Source organism: Drosophila mojavensis, unplaced genomic scaffold (genome assembly GCF_018153725.1).
Source record: "Drosophila mojavensis isolate 15081-1352.22 unplaced genomic scaffold, ASM1815372v1 contig_49, whole genome shotgun sequence".
In the NCBI taxonomy this organism is placed as follows: domain Eukaryota; kingdom Metazoa; phylum Arthropoda; class Insecta; order Diptera; family Drosophilidae; genus Drosophila; species Drosophila mojavensis.
In genome coordinates, this window is record NW_025318872.1 from 3,580,735 (window position 1) to 3,599,088 (window position 18,354).

Here is an 18,354-nt window from a genome sequence, read left to right on the forward strand (position 1 = left end):
AAAGGAATAATTTTTATTTACGGAATATGCATTTCGGTAATGGGGCAACATAAAGCTAATCTCTCAAAAGACTGAACGCATCAGAGTGCTTAATAGATGATGCCAGTTGCAAAGGCGATGAAAGGTATTAAATATACGAAAGTGAAATCTAAGCGAATGCAGAGGAAAGAAGTTAAGTCAGTGTTAACTAAAGAGTAAATGTGAGGGAGATAGAGATATAGATAGATAGATAGATATAGAATTAGATATAGATATAAATATAGATATAGATATATATAGATATAGATATAGATATAGATATAGATATAGATATAGATATAGATATAGATATAGATATAGATATAGATATAGATATAGATATAGATATAGATATAGATATAGATATAGATATAGATATAGATATTGTAGCAGGCTACTAGCCTATGTATACTGTAGCTGGTTACTAGCCTATGTTATATTAGATTTAAGTTAACAGCATTATGGTTAACCATCGATAGATACACATCTATCGATAGTTAACCATATCGGTGGCTGAGGAGGCTGTCGATATGCAACATGCCATTTTGAGTAATAGAAAGAGGAGGATCGATACATTTTAAGCTTGAATGTGAACAATAGCAGACGTGTGTATATCAAGAAATTATGAAATAAAGAAATTAAATAAAAGGCCTACTACAATATAGATATAGATATAGATATAGATATAGATATAGATATAGATATAGATATAGATATAGATATAGATATAGACATAGATATAGATATAGATAGAGGGAAAGGGTTGGATTGTGGGTCAGCATCTATTTTATTTAATTTATTTCTATTTAATGCAGAAGATATAAATTTGTACCTGCAATTTAAATAGGCTTTTGATCGATAACATTTAAACTAAATTACTTATCGATATTTTTAGGTAAAAGTCGATCTTCTCGTACTCTGCAGGTACCTACAAAAAATTGTATGGGTAACTTCTGTGATCGATGCACCTGCTCTGCCACGCCTCCTTCTGTCCATCACATACACATTTGCAATGGGTTCAGAGTATAAAAAAAGTGGAAAATCAATTAAGTGCTCGTTAGCTGAACTGCTATGTTTATTTCTAGTTCTCGCTCAGCTCTCGTAGAATTAAGCCGTAAGTTTCTCGCCCTTTGAAATGGAATGTGAATGATTACCTTTTCATGAATAACACTCATTAGCTGCGGCACACTCAAACGATATTCAAAGCGCTCGCTAGGAATGCGCTAACAGCAAGAGCTAACAATGCTGACTGCTGACTGGGCCAAAAGCAAACGCCACTGTGCTCCCTCCTTTTACATGCTGGCAATCATTATCATCATCATTATCATTATCATTATCATCGTCATCAGAGCTTGAAGTTTTGCTTTTAAGCGGCTTTAATTAGCTTCAAAGAGCAAGAATTCAAGTTCAGGCCAAAGTTAGCTGACTCTGGCTGCCTTGAGTGGTTGGCTGGCAAGTGCTTAGCATTTTTGTGCTGCCTGCGCATAAATGGCTTAATTGCAGGCTTAATGACAAACTACAACAGCAACAACAACAACGACAATAAAGGCAATAGTTAACAACAACTCGAAGGAGCAACAACAAAGGCTGAAATTTCTTTTGCCAGCTGCGCAATTACTTTAATTGTCCCTCGCATTTCGGCTGGTGTTGGAAATTGAAAATATTTATTGGTATTTATAAGCGCACAGCACACTCACACACACACACACAGCTGCGCCATTGCTTTTGTTGTCGTTTATGACAATGCGTAGAGCGCAAAATTGTTGACATTTTTGTCATTTGTTTTTAGATTCTAGCAATGACACACTGCCAGAATTGTCGCTGTTCTTGTCACACACTTACACAAACACAAACACACACACACACACACACACACACACACACACACACACACACACACACATACAAACACACACTTCTGCATAGCCATATGGCAAATGTTATTTATAAAAATGACAGACACTTCTATTTCGGCACATGCCACATTGCAGGTCCTTGTCATTGTGGCCCCACCCACCTAGCCCCGCCCATCAACAGCCCTCTAACATCTTTGCGCCACTCCGCCACCCCCTCGCTCACTCACTCACTTTTAAGCCATATGCAGAACGGAATGCTGGTGAAAAATGGCAACTGTGTCACGTCGCATGCACATCGTGAGTTTGTCACACATACCACACTAGATTAAATTATAATCGAGCTGCAGGATATACTTATGTATGGGTATCTGGGGTTTATAGCGGTAGCTCAAAGAAAAGAGCGAGAGACCGCTAGATGCCCTGTATTTTATGATGTAAGATTTACGTATATTTAAATATATATATATAAGTAGAAACAAAACAACAGAAACTATGGAACTATGCTGACCTACGGTGGACATATTTTAACATATAACTTTTATCGGTTTGTTTTAAGATATCAAATTATATTGGAATTGATTTACGATTCAATCGATTAGATTCGTATTTGTTTCTGTTGAATAACAATTCATCATTATTTAATAAATTTTAATTTTTTTGTTTGGTTAATTTGTAACATATAATTACTTAATGACTCCCTGATATCTAAGCTTCAACTATTATCGATGTTAGTTATTGGAGAAGTAGATAAAATAAACAAAAGGAATAATTATTCACCAGCTTTATCGCTTCGTTACAGGGTATGTGGAAAGCCCTAGCAGCTGTCAGTCAGGCTGCCCTGCAATCCGCCCGCTTTGAGTCTCTGTTCTTTTAGCCATTTGCATCTACAGCTGCGTCTGAGATTTGCGCAATTGACTGTGTAAGTGTTGGCATAGCTGTCTTTCCCACTCCCTCTGTCTGTCTCTCTTTCTTTCTTTTTTTTTTTTTTTTTTTTTTTTTTTTGGGAATTTCGTTTATACTTTTTTTTTTTTATATTTTAATGAAATGTCAGCCAAGCAATTGAGCCATTTTTCATCTGGCAGAAGCAACAACAACAACTGATTAACTTTTAACAGCCGCCGCTTCGTTTCGCTTTGTGCATTGCATTATATTAAAAAGAATGTGGGGAAAAGTGTAGCATACTTTTGTGCGTCGACATATTTTTGCCGTTTTGATAGAGCATCGTAAATCATACGAGGGCAAGCCACGCACCGCTCGACGCCCCGCTGATGTCCTGTCAACCCTTTTGACATTTGCGCCACGAATGCAAGTTTGACATTTTGCTTTAGTTTATGCGATATTTCATATGTGATAAGGGCAACAAAAGCAACAACAACAACAACGACGACAACTAGCTGACATTTGCCTTTTGTTGTCCGTTTTATGGCCGTTGCAGTTGCTGTTGTCCAGTGTTGGTCAGCGCGTGTTGTACCTTTTTCGCAGCTCATTTAACACTGTTTAATCAGGCAAACGCATCAGCCGTAAATATATATATATATACATATATATATCTACAAATATGCTGAACCACGCAGCTGATAAATTGAACCATTTCTTCGCATTAACCGCACCCAATTTTTACTCTCACTGATAAGTTCATCTTTTTTTTTTGTTCGCATTATTCGGCCAATTCAGCAAGATAAATGCATTTTTTCTTATCAAGCGAGCGAAAGTTGCAGAGGGATTTCAGAGCAGTAGAAGAGAGGGCAGAAGGCTTCTTAGAATGAGGTGAAGGCTACTAAAACTCTTTGGTAATTTTTTTGTTAAAGCTTACAAACTTTTTCGGATTTTTTTGTTTTTTTTTTTTTTTTTTGCTCTAGAGATTCACACTAAAGGATGTGACTTTTAGACTTTTCTGAGAATTTGATTAAAGACAAAGTGAAAGTGCAAGACACAGAGTGAAAGAAAAAAGAAATATGAGTACGACAATTTCTGGCTTATTTGAGGTGTATGCAGAGATAATACAATTTTTACTTTTAAAATATTTATCTAAGGCTTTCAGATTTCTTTGAATATTCGACTTAACAATGCGCAATATATATCAACAATTTTCATTTGCAGCATATTCATAGGAACAGTTGATCTATGTCGAATTTATAAATCGACTAAAGGCATACAAATTTATATAAGTTTATTTAAAAATTTTTCTCACAAGATTTCTTTTGGAATAAATAACCAATTCAAGGAAACATATTTACATATTTTCATTTGAAGGCAGGTTTACATTTGCATCAATCCTAATATGTTGTCAAATATGTTGCAATATTTTATTGGAATTCGGGTCGCCATAAAGCGCTGTGCGATTGGCAACACCTTTCAATTTTTTATGTCACATGTCAACTGGCTGACAAGGATGACCCCGCATAGCCCCGAGGCACAACCCTTAGCAAACGCAGGCAGGCTGCCAGGCAGCCACACTTGTGAGATAAGTAAAAACTCAAATAAACAAACATGAAAATGAAAAAACATACATTTGTGACTTTTTTAATGCCAGAGACACAAGCAAATGCAAAACTTTGTTACACGTGTAATGAAAAAAATAAATAAATAAATAAACAACCACAATATGCGTGCGAGATATCATGTGACGAGCCCTCAACCCCAGCCCCAGCTCTAACCCCAACGAATCCGCCGTTGAGTGAATTGCTCCGATTTACAATGCGATGGCTGTCGCTAAGCCGCGCGCCCAAGTTGAGATATCAAAAGGCAAACAGAGAGGCGAAACAAATAAACAAATAAGCAAACAGCAAAGAAAACAAAAGGACAAACAACAACAGCAAATGTGAAGAGTATGAAACAAAGACATATCTCTCAAGTGGCATCGTATGTCAGGGCAACTGCTGGCATGTCAAGTGCACGAGGTGTGGGTAGGTAAGCCAAGTCAACCTTCATATGCCCAGAGCCCACCACTCAGAGCAACAGCCCCACCACCACCACCATCGCCAGCAACCCACAGCCATCCGTCAATCTAATTTGCCTGTGAGGCAGCGTAGCGTGTGTGGCATGCAACAATGGTAATATCTTTGATAAACTTGTAGACATTTCCGACTTCTTCTCACCCGGTCCCTCAACCATCACACTCTCTTTCTCGCTCTGCCAAAATTGCAAAATATATATCAAACAATTCTCCCCTACAAACACACACGGCGTATACTTAATTTTAAACTCTGCTGCGTCGAGCATTTATTATTTAGAAATCGGCAAAATAAGCGCAGAAACCTCTGCGCTGACTGCTGTGTCATTGTGTGCATGTGTGTGTGTGTGTGTATGTGTGCGTTTGTGTGTGTTGCATAACAACAAAGGCTACTCGGCAATGCAGCTGGCAAACAAAGCATCTAAAAATGAGTGAGGCCAAAGCCAAAGCACAAGCTGAACCCAAACAATAGAAGACGCGCCCACAAAAGTATGTTTTAAGAATTTGTCCGAAAACCATGGCGCACCCATACACAGCACATCTCTCTCTCTCCCTCTTAGTGTGTGCGTGTGTGTGCATTTATGCCTGAGCTGACATTATATGCACAATGAGCTGCATCTACTGCATAAGCACAGAGTTTTGCCAGCAGGCCGAGCGCAGCCAGGCAGACCGCATTGGGCTTTAGCTTTAATAAGAAAGCAAAATATTAGATCAAAGCATTACAGGATATAGCCTGACGTTTCAAAAGCTCCTTGGTGACCCGGAATACTATACAAATATATCTAGAGATGGCAAACAAAATTTAGAAATCGATTATTGACTATTAATTTCAATTAATCGACATTTTTTACATACATTTTTTAAAGTTTCATAAGATATATTGCCTAAATTTAAATTTATGATATCTAGAATCCATTATAAATCTATGATATCTAGAATTCAGAAACAATATTTTCGAAAGATATGTGACGGTCATTCTTTTCCTCTTTTCAGTAACAGTAGCAACCTCTTTAGAGAAAAGCCGTTCTGTTGGCACTTTTCCGCGAAAATACTCTAGGAAAATACGAACGCGATTATTTTTTGCAATAAACGATTATGGTTCAATTAATCGCAACACATTTTGCGATTGCCATTGGAAGCAAAATAATCAATTGTTGTGTCTCATGTATTGTGCCATCACTAATTATATCCTCTAAAATACAACAGAAAGAAACAGTTATAATGCACAAGAATACAACTTGTCTTAATATTTGTTGTTCAATAAATGTTTTTACATGTTTTATCATCCCTATAAGATATTAAAATTACACAAGCCTTGAATAAAATCATACTCTATTAATGCAGATTTACTTGCAACTCAGCTCGAAAAATATTAAGTTAGATTTTGCGAAAGCTCTTGCTTATTTATTTTATTTTAATTTTTTTATATGACAGATTTAATTTTGGACAGAACCTAAAACACTTGTAAATTTATTTTGTGAGATGGAGTAGAAATAAGTGTCGGTAGAGTTGGGTGATAAAGTTAGACTAAGCATTTTGATACTGTAAATTTTATGAATCAGCCATAGAGCAGCAAATTTAGTGAGAAGTCCTCTTTAAAATAGTTATATGTAGCTAATTTAAAGTAGGCTTTACAGCGCTGGCCCAGAGTCAGCACAGTCAGGAGCAAGGTCCAGCCTAGAGCAAAGTACAACCGTTGCTCGGAGAGCCCTAAATTGTTTCAATTTATTGTTAAGCTCATGGATCAGGTCTAAGTCCTAATGCCAACTATTTAGCAGCAGATGCCATGCGGCCCTTATGTTATTCTGTCCTTCTCTCGCTCTCTCTCACTCGCTCACTCGTTTACTCTCACTCACAGAGTGTGTAACGCCCCTAGCGCTATCTAAATGCCCGGGCATAGACATCAAATCCATTCTGGTGGCCACACTGCAATGCGTCAAAAACGTTTCTCATGCGAGTTTCGTGGCTGCACTTGCAGCGCATCGTTTGCTGTTATGATGATGGACTCCATTCAAAACGGGAATGGGGGGAGGGGGGTTCATGAAATATTGCATGTGGCGAATGTAAAACATGGCTCATGACTCATTAAACTATGCGCATGCAAGCTAGATACCCTATTCACGAACTGAGGGAGACAGACAGAGAGAGGAGAGTGTGAGAGCGAGTGAAAAATGCAATTTCACTTTTTTTGGAAGCCAATAAAAGTTCAATTTTTTGAAGTCGCTTCCAATTTTATTTAACGTCGTTACATCTGAAACTTTAATACCGAAAAGAAAACTTTGCCGAGCCAAAGCTGAGCACCAAGACAGACAGACAGAGAGAGAGAGAGAGTGAGAGAGAGAGACGGCATGAGTCATGAGTCGGTTACAAGGGGGAGGTATATTGAGTGTCTATTGAAGGGCAGGCGGCTGTCATATGAGTAATTGGGGCCACGTTGAATATGAAATACTCTCTGGCCCAGCCCAGCTGAAGGTACAAAAATTGATCAAGATAAAATAAATTTCATGAAATTTAAAAGATTGGATTTCCAGCAACATCAGACGAGGAAGCTCGATTGCCCATCAATATTTTATGCAATCGAGTTATTAAACAACAGTCATACTTTATCGTTAAAGAGAACGAGCTTCTTTAAAGCTTCTCGCTGCATTTAATTATCTTAGCCTCGAGTTCAATTACAATTTGCAATTTTTTGATTCGTTGCAATTGGCAGTCGACGTTAGGGCATGGGCATTCGCTACGACAACTGCATGCTCTAGCTTTTTTTATTTTGCGTGCTATCAATTTTTCAATTTGGCTTGTAACAATTTTCTGGCCAAGTTTCTCGCCCCCCTTTGGCCGCTCTCAGCTCGCTGTTGCATTATATTTCTTTCTATGGCAGCGACTCCGCTTTCTTACTCAATTGAAGACGTTGGCTGGCGACGAAGTCGCTTTGATATAGTTACGTGCGGCTACACACGCGAGACAGCAAACCCCATTCGTTCCCGCACCATCCAACCACCCAACCATCCAGCCACCCACGGCTCGCATGCTCAACCACACGCCAGCAAGTCAGAGCTTAGTTATTGCTACACTCATATTATACTTACGTAGCTACAGCTACAATATTTCGACTATATATTTGACATTTATATATGTGCTCCCCTTGGCTGGCACTTGAACTTCCTTCGGTTGGCACAAGTCAAATGAAATTTAAGTGAGCAACTAATGAATTTCGCATTACGCATAATATACGAACTGTTGAATGGTAATTCATTTTTATGGCACATAATAGCTATGCGCCCTGATATATAACAGAACTTTATGGCAATTTCCTTAATTATCTATGATAAACTTCTCTGGCTTTGCTTTACCTGGTTCACATAATGAAGGCTTCAGCTCTAACAATATTTGCAATATCTGAATAAATGTTTTGTATCGTCTGCTCTGTAAGCTCTAAGATGCAATGCAAAAAATATATGAATATACCCTGTTACACCCATTGAAAATGAGAAATCAGGGTGTAATGATTTTTCTTCAAATGTATGTCACAGGCAGAATGAGGTCTTGCAACCCCATCAATTACATATATTCCTAATCGGGTTGATTTAGCTCGGTCTGTATAAGAGCTAGAGTCTTGAAATTTCATTTATTAGTCGGTATATAGTGAGCGGTAACTACTCCCGTTATTTTAATATCGATTAAACACTTATCGAAAATCAGTTATAGAATTATATCTCCTACATCTTCATGGGAAATTTTAAATCTAGATTCGTAAGTTATTATGAAATAAATACCCATAGTTAGCCTAGAGTTCAGCTGATGAGTTGCATAAAATTATGGAAGTAACAGTTCAGGGGCTCTCGTAGTCAATCAGTCTCGACTAGAGCTTTTCTAATTCATTTTTAATGAAAATTATATCACGTTAGCAAGTTCCATTAAGCCAGTTGAAAATGGAGTAGGGATTTTCGCATAGCAATCTTCTACCGATATTAATGGAATTTTTCAGGAATGGCATACAATTTTACAGAGCTCTTGCATAAATGAATAAAATTTTAACTCTTTCAGTAATTCCATTTACTATTTGAATCTATTGAGATTTTAGTTTTATTTTGAGCATTTTTCTGGTTATCAGCTTTAAATTGTGCTGTGCATGCAACAAATTTGTAACAAATTCCAGGTCGTTATCATAATGTTGTTCTATTCGAAAGGGGCACACACATACACACACACATATATATATATCTATATTATTAGCATAACTTTGTTTAACTTCGTGTTGCGGGCTTTACTTTAAGTTTAACGGCATTTCTGTCCCCGCTTGGCCTGGCCTGCTCCATGGGCTCTACATTATATATATAGAGAGCAAAGCGCTCTAAGCCCAATAACTTTCATGCACACACACTTCATTGTACAGAATCTCTAACCCCTCTGCGCTCTCGCTAACTCTCGCTCTCTCTCTTTCCAGTAAGGCCAGGACTGCATTGCTGCAGGGCTGGACTCTGCAGCGACTTGACTGCAATATTTCCCATTTAAACTTTTCGCTACTGTACAATTTTCATTATTAATATGACTTTTTGGGCAGCCCGCAAACGGCAAACGGCAAACGGCGCCAAGTGGCTGCCAGGCCCGGGTCCTGGGAGATGGGAGCTGGAAGCTCGGTCCTGCGCCCAGGATTTGGCCAGCTCGTTGGCCAGTTAAACGCGCCCAGTGTATTGTCAATGTTTGTCTGTGACCAAGCGAGAATCGCAACGGGTGGTCCACAGCGAATGCCAAGGATAAAGTTTCTCGCTTGGCTCCTAACATAGCGACTTGCCCGTTTGACTTGGCAACAAGTGCAGCGGGCAAGCATACAGAGATGGAGGGAGAGAGAGAGGAGGGGGGACGGCAGAGGGAAAGCGGAGAAGAAACAGCAGTCGTGTCCAGGCGGCCTTTTTAATCAAGCCCAACTAATGGCTGCGAGCCTAGGCCCACCCAGCGAGAGACAGAGAAAGAGAGAGAGAGACCCAACCACACCAAACCCAAACCTAACCTAACCGTAACCACCGAAGCCGCTTATTACTATAAAGTGAGATTAATGAATCTCAGGGAAGACGTCGAAGCCGGCCTGCCAGCCTGCTTTGCCTTTCATATTGTATTATTATTATTTTAACTGGCAATTAATGAAATTTATTTGCCATATTGCTGCTGGTGGGCGTGGTTGAGCGCTGTGGTGCGCTCTGGTGGTGCAGCCTTTGTACGCAAATTTAAGAGCAAATTGTTTGGCTTTTATGGCCAAGCCGCAGATTGCCACAAATGATGCAATTTATGGCCAGCAATGGTCGAGCTTGGACCTGTCTAGACGGTTTTATAGACCAGATTTCAAAGGAAATCAAATTGATAAGTTTCACAAATTGTGTTAAAAAGGAAAACGTTTTTAAGCAAGACAACAGAATGTAAAATTAAATCTGAAGTAAAGATAAGAAAATGTAAATCAAGTGATTCATTGAATAGAATAGATTTCTTGGAGATGGCATAAGGAGTTGCCCATAAAATTATCGTAAAGTAGTTCTACAGGTTCTGGATCAGTTCAGCATAGATCGCTGTAGCTCAAACTTCTCGGATATATTAACAGCAAGAAGAGAAAAACCACCTAGATACATTATTTAGCCAAATTATTTATTTATTGAAGTATTTTATGCCTTTCATCATTTTCTTTTGAGGCTTCGATTAGTTCGGAAGCACTCGAAATGATTTCCTGTCTTCGTCTACTTTAAAATCCATTTATCTTATTATCTAACGTCTTCTGACCACAAAGCATTTCGCCTTTGCCTTTTCCCCATTGACATTTAAACATTTCAACAGCAACAAAGGCAACCTTAGTCGCTTCTCTCTGGCTTTTTTACCTAAAGTCTTGCTACTATTTTATGTACTTAATTAAAATTTGAAGTCAAAAGTGTTGTCTGGCAAATCAGAAGAGGTGGCAGTGTGCGGACTTCACGCACATATTGCGAAGCTGTATTTCGCTTTTATGGCAGTAATACAAAAATAATAATGCAGCACGGCTGGCGTTATAATAAATACGCCGTTTATAGATAGAGGGATAAGAAGGGCGACAGAGGGGCACTAGAGAATGTTGGGGTGGAGGGGAAAAAATAAATATAGCATGCAATAAATTCAGCAAAGCGCAAGCAATCAGCCAACAAATTGTAAACAGTAAATTTCACGCTAGACAAGAGAAAGGGCGAAGAAGGCGGTGCCCGTAGGAGGGGCTAGGTGTAAGAGCTAAGAGTGGAAGCGACTGCTCGCTTACACATTAGCACTAAATCGCAGCGACTAAACGCCGCCAGTTAGTTAAACGTTTCTCATATAAATACGCACGCACGCACACACACGCGCACAGACTTACGCCCGCAAGCTGTGCGAGGGCGGCGCCACGCCCACAAGCGAAATTTATCTGCTGCGTTGCGGCAAGCGTTACCATGCGAAAGATCCTTTGAACGCTGCAACGATATGCGGACTAATCTTTATTTCGATATTTGCATAAAGAGCATAAAAAAAAAAAAATAAAAACATAAAAATTTAAATAAACAAAAAAAAAAACAACAATGTCAAAAAATTGCCAAACGTCGTCAGTGAGTGTTGCTGGTGCGTTGGGTGGTTCTGTCTCTATACCCTGTACGTGTGTAGTGTATGGGGTAAAGAGAGCATGCCTAGCTAACTTTTTGAAGGAGATCAAATACAGAACAGGAGAAATCTTGGAATCAAACTAAAAATGTTCTTAAATATTACTTGTTAAAGAAAGAGCTCTGGGCTGATATATTTAAAAAGGATTAAACATATAATATTATCTTTTCACTAGTCTATAGGGTATTTTCTATTCGGCTCAATATTTATGTAATATGCTTATTTGTTTTAGTTACTTTTTCTGTTATTTTTTCGAGTAGTGCATAAAATAGCAAGGCAAAGGATTTACTGCAGCTGCCACGCCCACAGCGGCTGCCAGAGATATTGCTGCCGAGGCCGGAGTCACGTTATTTGCAGGTGTTGCAATCTATCCGACAACTCCGACGTCTCCAGCTGTGTGTGCGTGTGTGTGTGTGCTCACAAGGTGGCAATGGCGGCTTTGTGGTGAGTTGTAATAAGAGCAGCAGCACATACGCACACACGCACACATACACCTGTTCACACACACACGGACACTTCTCGCTGCAAGTGTTTTTGATCTCGCGCTGCTTTAGCCTGTTGGGAATTTTGATTAAAAATGCTTCCACGTGAAGCTCAAACGTGCTTGGCACCGAGTAGCCGGATCTGGAAACTCTTCACACATACACACACACTTTCACACACTTACACAGTTTCTCGCTTTCTCCCGTGCTCGCTCAGTTTGTCTGCACACATGGTTGAATGGGCGTTGGTGGGCGTGTCAGTGCGCCTTTATTGGCATTGGCGCGTTTATTTTAACGCGTTGCTGCCTGCCTGCCTGCCGACTGTGTGTATGTGTGTGTGTGAGTGTATGCGTGTGTTTGTGTGTTTGCAAATTTTTACATTGAGATTTATCACACCCAAAACTTTAACCCAACGAGCGAAAGCGAAATAAGAAAAGTGCAGTGAGGAAAACATTTGGAGTCAGGCAAGTCGACGTACAAATAACCTAACCAGAAATATTATCTAAAGAACGGTAGATGAAAGCATAATAGACAAAATAACTAAGTATAATTAATATAAATAAATTTATTATACAATTTATATATAACTAGTGATGGCACGCTGCGATTAATTGAAACCATAATCGATTATTCCAAAAAATAATCGCGAAATGAGAAACAGAATGGCTGTATCACAGCTTTCTGGATTTTAGACCTAACAAAAACTAATAACATATAATTTTGGACCATTTTAAAAAATTTGTTTACACAGCAATATTTAAACAAGTAAGAAAGCTCTAGTCCAGACTGCCCGACTACGAGATCCCCTGAACCCTTCGAGCAACTGATATTTCAATAATTATTCGCATATGCACACATACACCACTAACCAGAGGTTAGTGCATACACGCATAAACACGCAAAATAACGGGGCAAGTTATCGATATTTTAAGCAAAACTCGATATGCGCGTGCTATACACGGACCTAGCAAAAAAATTTTCAAGTTTCTAGCTCTCATATTTTCTGAGATCGACGCGTTCAAGCATACGGACAGACGGACGGACGGACAGAGCTAAATCGACTCAGCTTATCGGTTAATTCTCGTCGATTAATTGAATTCAATAATTCTGTAGATGCAATTAATTACTATTATAACCAAAATTTTTCCATGTTATATAATGTTCACAAAAATTCCAAATTTAGTTTTTGACAAATTAAAAAATTATTTAAAAAGATTTGTTAACATTTAGAATATTTGATTTTCTGCAAATATAATATAAAGTTTATATACATTAATGTTCAGCTTCCTTTCCAAATGTAGCTTACATATGCTGACTTCTCGCAGTCCTGAATAAATATTTCACTTTCAGCAGACAGTGCCAAAAGATAAACTGTTTCGCCCACAATAAGTCAACCAGAAGAAGGTAACCATTTAGCCATTTATCTGCTGCATCGGCGAGCTGCACCGCACAGCTCTTATGCCCTTTGTTTTAGTGTATAAAGATGATGTAAATATCGCAATATGCCGCAGCCGTTTGCAACGGCAACATAAAGCAATTAATTGTTAAGGCTGCTGGCGCTTGTGCAGCTGCAGGTGAGTTATACGAGATATATACATTATTCCACACACACACTCACACACAGATATATATATATTTATATATGCACACCTAGATGATGGATATACACAATGCTAAATGCGGGCCCTAGCAAAAGGCATAAAAAAGAGAAAACTTTGTGATGATATATTCGCAGCAATAAGCGTACCGAATTGCATCACATTTAAAGCAGAAGAAGATGCTAGAATAACAGATATATGTATGTATATTATGATGGATACTCGTGTGTGATTTTGTAGAACTAAAAATTTAGAAACTGAAATGTTGTCTGTTTAGGTCACATGACAAACGAGCGGCGTGTTAATCCCAACTTTCGCCATCGGCAGGCGCGGCTTGTAGTCCCCGCTAAACTACACTAATTACTTCCCCTCGTTTCGTAGGGCCGGCTCTAAAAGCCAACCGCAAAAAGCTAAAGCCACAAGCCCTACGAGGAGACGATTTGGGGCTCCATCAAGGAGCGTTACAAGCGGCCACAAATCAAATGCACACCAATTACCTGGCGCCAGGGCGCACAAAGCATAATCAACTGGCATAATTAACAGCTAAAAATGCAAAAGAGCGGCGTGTGCGAGTGTTTGTGTGGGCGCTGGAGTGTGTATCAACGAAAATATGCTTTTGCACCTAGACCGGCCCTCTGCAATTTTCACACATTTTGCGGTGCTACTGCGGGCTGAGCGAGCACCCCTACCGACATCTCTCGCCTCGGTATAAACAACAATAGCAACAAACAACAAGTCGCAAACAACCCGTAGACAGTGGTAAATTATAAGTTGCAGAGTCTCGCCATAAAGTACAGCACATTACTCATACGCCACGTGCATAAATTTCCACCTTTTACCTACCTGGCCTGATAATTATTTTCCGTTTACAAAATGGCTGCCATATCGGAAAAACAGCCGAGCAACGGCCATAATAAACAATCGCCCAAATATATAAAAATATTTGGTCAATATTTAAGTCAAATGACTTAAATAAAATTGATTAAAAAAAAAAAACCCTAGTATTTTTAGAGATTATATTAAGAGCATACAAATAAAAGTCCGTGAAATCTGGTGATATTACTTTATTATTAATTTCGGCTTCCTTTTTAAGCTTTACTTTTATATGAAAGTGCTGTAGGTATTCTGATTTCGTACATACAAATAGAAAATGAATTTTGGTTCTTGAATACGCGGATCAAAATTTTGAGGTGAGTGAACTATAGTGCTGCTAGAATCTATGGAGAGCTTTAACAAATTTGGAATATTATATTATTTGCATATTATGCGTTTTACATTTAAGTTCGAAGATCAATGCAAAAATTGGAAAATCAAATATTTCATATTTTTATCAGACCCTAAACAATTTCTAAAAAATTAAAGAAATTCGATTATAAAAATTGATTTGTGAAAACAAAGTCAAATATTTTTCTTTGGTAGAGTCCCCTGCAATTGCTCGCTTGAATCAATATTTCGACATAACTCTGGGCATTCAAATGAATTTATGGCCAATTTATAGCTCTTCCTCTGTTTATAGCCTACTCCATAACTTTTGCTTTCCAACTATAACTTGATGATAACTTTGATAAACTTTACTCGATGCACAATAAATACAAGTTGAGGTTTAATCAAATCTGAGTAGAGTTTCAAGCTCTTTTTTGCTGATTTCTGGTGCGGAGGAAATTATACAAGTTTATGGTCGCTAAATTAGTTGAGCGATAAATCCACAACTCAATCGATATACTACCTTTAGAGTACATATATATTTATGTATATATGTATATACAAATTTAACTTTCCCAGTTTGGTTACTCTCCATTTTAAGCGATTAATTTTTATGGCTTTACTGCACACTTAATTAGACGCAGGCTGCTTAAGGCTCATTAAAAATTTACCAGAGTCGGAGCCAAAAGTTATGACCCGCTACGCCGCTCTCCACTGCTTCCGCTTCCTTCTGGTTATTGATTTGCGTAGCGAGCAATACAAAAACGAAACTTTTAGCTGTTTATAATTTAGTGTAAAATTATAAATACTTTTCGGGCGCTCGGTTTAAGCAAATTAGTTCAATTGCCGGGGTAAGTAAAGGAGCAGCTGCCCCCTCTCACACTCTCGCCCATCTGTGTGCAGACTTGATTAGGCTTAGGCCAAAAAACTTTATCCTCTGCACAGTTGTAAATAAGCAAAAGTAAATTTTGGCAAGTAATTTAAGCCACACAAACAAGCTGGCAAACAAGTTCGGAGCGGGTGGCGGCAGTTGGCCCACTCACTGCCTGCATGCCTGCCAGGGGTGGAGTTGGCAAGGGGCGGCGATTTGCGAATAGGTCCTCCAGCTCTCCCCCTTTGCACGATTCCGGGTAGCTATCATGCCAGAGCATGTAAAGTTCTTTAACCAGTTTTAATTCAAAATCAATGTATGAACTTTGCTTACATTACGCCGAAACTTTGCGCCGTGCAGCTTCAATTAGGGATATATACGGATGGTTTCTCGCACTCACCTTCATATATGGTTAAAGTTGCATCTGCGGATACGGCGTCGCCCACTCCGTTCTCGGCGACACATTCGTATGGTGCATCGTCCCGTCCCGCTCGCACTGGCTCGATGCGCAGTATGGAAACACCGCCCGGTTGCTCCAGTACCGTGTAACGGGATTGAGTGCCTGTGTTGAGTAGCGGTTGAATGCGGAATTAGTCGATTGACTGGCTCAAGTGTTGGCTAATGCCGCTCCACTTACCTGATACTTTTTTGCCGTTTTTGCGCCACACTATGGAGGGCGGCGGATCTCCGCGTGCCGCGCAGTAGAAGCTGGCCACGCCCCCAACGCGCACGCCCTGATTCTGCGGCTTCTTGATGATCTCCGGTGGATCTGTGAAAGTGCAAAAGAACAGCAGGTGGCATTGAGTATCGATTTACTTGAGATTCAAATGAAGAGCTCGCTCAATGGGGCAAAAGAGTTGCTTGCTATTCGATGCGCTGCGTTTGCTTTAGCTCATCCATATACCGAATGATTATTATTCGGAATTGATAAGGAATTAGGAATTAAGGAAAAGTTTAGTTGCAATATAATAATAATTCCCTTGGCTAACGTCTGCTTTGATAGATGAGCGAACTCAGTTCTCATGGCTGAGTTAAACGATGAAAGATATTTCATTAAAGAAAAGTAGAAACGATGCCAGGCCCTACACATTTATATATTCTTGTATGTGAGTCATTTCTTTAACGAGGAAAACGGCAATCGTGATAAAAATGCAATACGGCTGACAATACGGAACAGCTAGTGAAAGAAATGCATTTAAATAAAACGAAGCTTTTTGCCATATCAGGGCAGATATGCTGTAATTGTTGTCCTCGCAACAGCAACTGTTGCTATATCGTTTTTTTTTTTTTTTTTTTGTGTTGTTCTTTGTTTTGTTTTTGTTTTTCGTGCTCTTTCTCTTTTTTTAAAGCCCTTTGCCTTTTGCTTTAGCAGCGAATTCGATTTATTTTTGCGTTTGTGTGTTTTGCACACAATCTTTCTTTTTTACATATTTGTCACAATATGCTGTCAATACAACGACGCATGTTGTTTGTGACAGAAAGAAGCCAAGAGACAGAGAGAGAGAGAGAGAGAGAAATAGCTGCGTACGTGCTGCACACATAGCAAAAGATACAAACAGGAACCAGGCACAGCTTGCCTCTGCCTCTGCCTCTGCGTGCGGCATTAAAAATCTGGCAAAAATCACGAAACGTTAAACAAGCAGCAATAATATTGTCATGTGCATCGTTTGTGCAGCTCCTCCCCCTGCCCCATCGTCGCAGCCCCTGCAATTGTCCTGTAAAACAGTTTGCCCAACATATCAATCCGATTTATGCATTTTACTTAACTTAAATGTTAAATTCTCTTACATAAGTATACATTTATAAATGAATCACTTTTGTATTATCTGAACTGCTGAACGGGGCTGCAGCACCCAAAAACTTACGTGTCAGATATTGTATATAGGGAAAATCCGAAAAATTTGCATCTGGAAATTTGATGTGGAGTTTAATATTAACGATTCATTTAGCGCGACGAAACGAGACGAATATCGTTTTTCGTTCATATTTAACGTGTTTATTATTGTTATTATTATTATTATTATTATTATTATCATCATTATTATTATAATCATTATTATATGTATTGACATAAATGTATTTTTTTTTTCATGTTATTAAATAGTTTTAGACCTAGGACTTAGACTTAGAAGTAGACAAAAAATGCCTAACAGATACTTAAATACATAGTTTTAGTTTGTATACATAGAAATATTTTATTTGATAAATGTGTAGTATTTTTTACAGAGCGTTTAAGTACGTATGAAGATTAATATGCATAATGCATAATGCATACAAAGTAATTTAAGAAACTTCAATCTTTCTCAATAATTATTGAAACATATTCATTGTGCCGATTGCATACTAAATTCGCAGAATTTTCCTATTTTTCAATGAGCTCAACCCAATTTTTTTAAATGACTCCAACTTAAGCAGAGCTCCAGTTAAATATAAATAAAAAATATTGAAATACAAATTCAATAAATAAATTAATAATTGCAAGAAATTCATTGAAATATTCAAAGATGTAAGTTTTATTAAAGAGATTCAGATATACAAAAGACTCTCGCCGTCTCTCTCTCTCTCTCTCTCTCTCTCTTTGTCTGGGCTCTGAGTGGGGCATTAAAACTTTTTTGGCTTTCTGTGATCAGATTTTGAAAGTCTGTTATAAGCTTGGCGACCAGGCGGGAAACGGCAACAAGCGAAAGCAAATGCCGCAGGTTGGATAAGTAAATATTTATATAAATAAAAG

The 18,354-nt window shown here is 38.6% G+C and overlaps 1 protein-coding gene and 1 long non-coding RNA gene across 9 annotated transcripts in view; one reads left to right on the forward strand and one right to left on the reverse strand.

The window, feature by feature from the left end:
* Window positions 1-18,354, reverse strand: part of LOC6578044 (tyrosine-protein phosphatase Lar) — a 168,536-nt gene that overhangs the window by 60,995 nt on the left and 89,187 nt on the right. For 7 of the 8 annotated variants that reach the window (XM_015165963.3, XM_015165965.3, XM_002003931.4 and 4 more), the window contains 3 exons: window positions 17,489-17,530; window positions 16,261-16,392; window positions 16,024-16,185 (listed from right to left, as the gene is read on the reverse strand). In XM_015165963.3, the coding sequence (XP_015021449.1) occupies window positions 16,024-16,185; window positions 16,261-16,392; window positions 17,489-17,530 (336 nt within the window). The remainder of the gene's footprint in view (window positions 1-16,023; window positions 16,186-16,260; window positions 16,393-17,488; window positions 17,531-18,354) is intronic. The other variant, XM_015165968.3, reaches the window with a different exon arrangement.
* Window positions 13,209-15,071, forward strand: LOC116803979. Its single transcript, XR_004364019.2, has 3 exons — window positions 13,209-13,525; window positions 13,606-13,749; window positions 13,827-15,071. It is a non-coding gene; the product is annotated as an uncharacterized LOC116803979 (long non-coding RNA).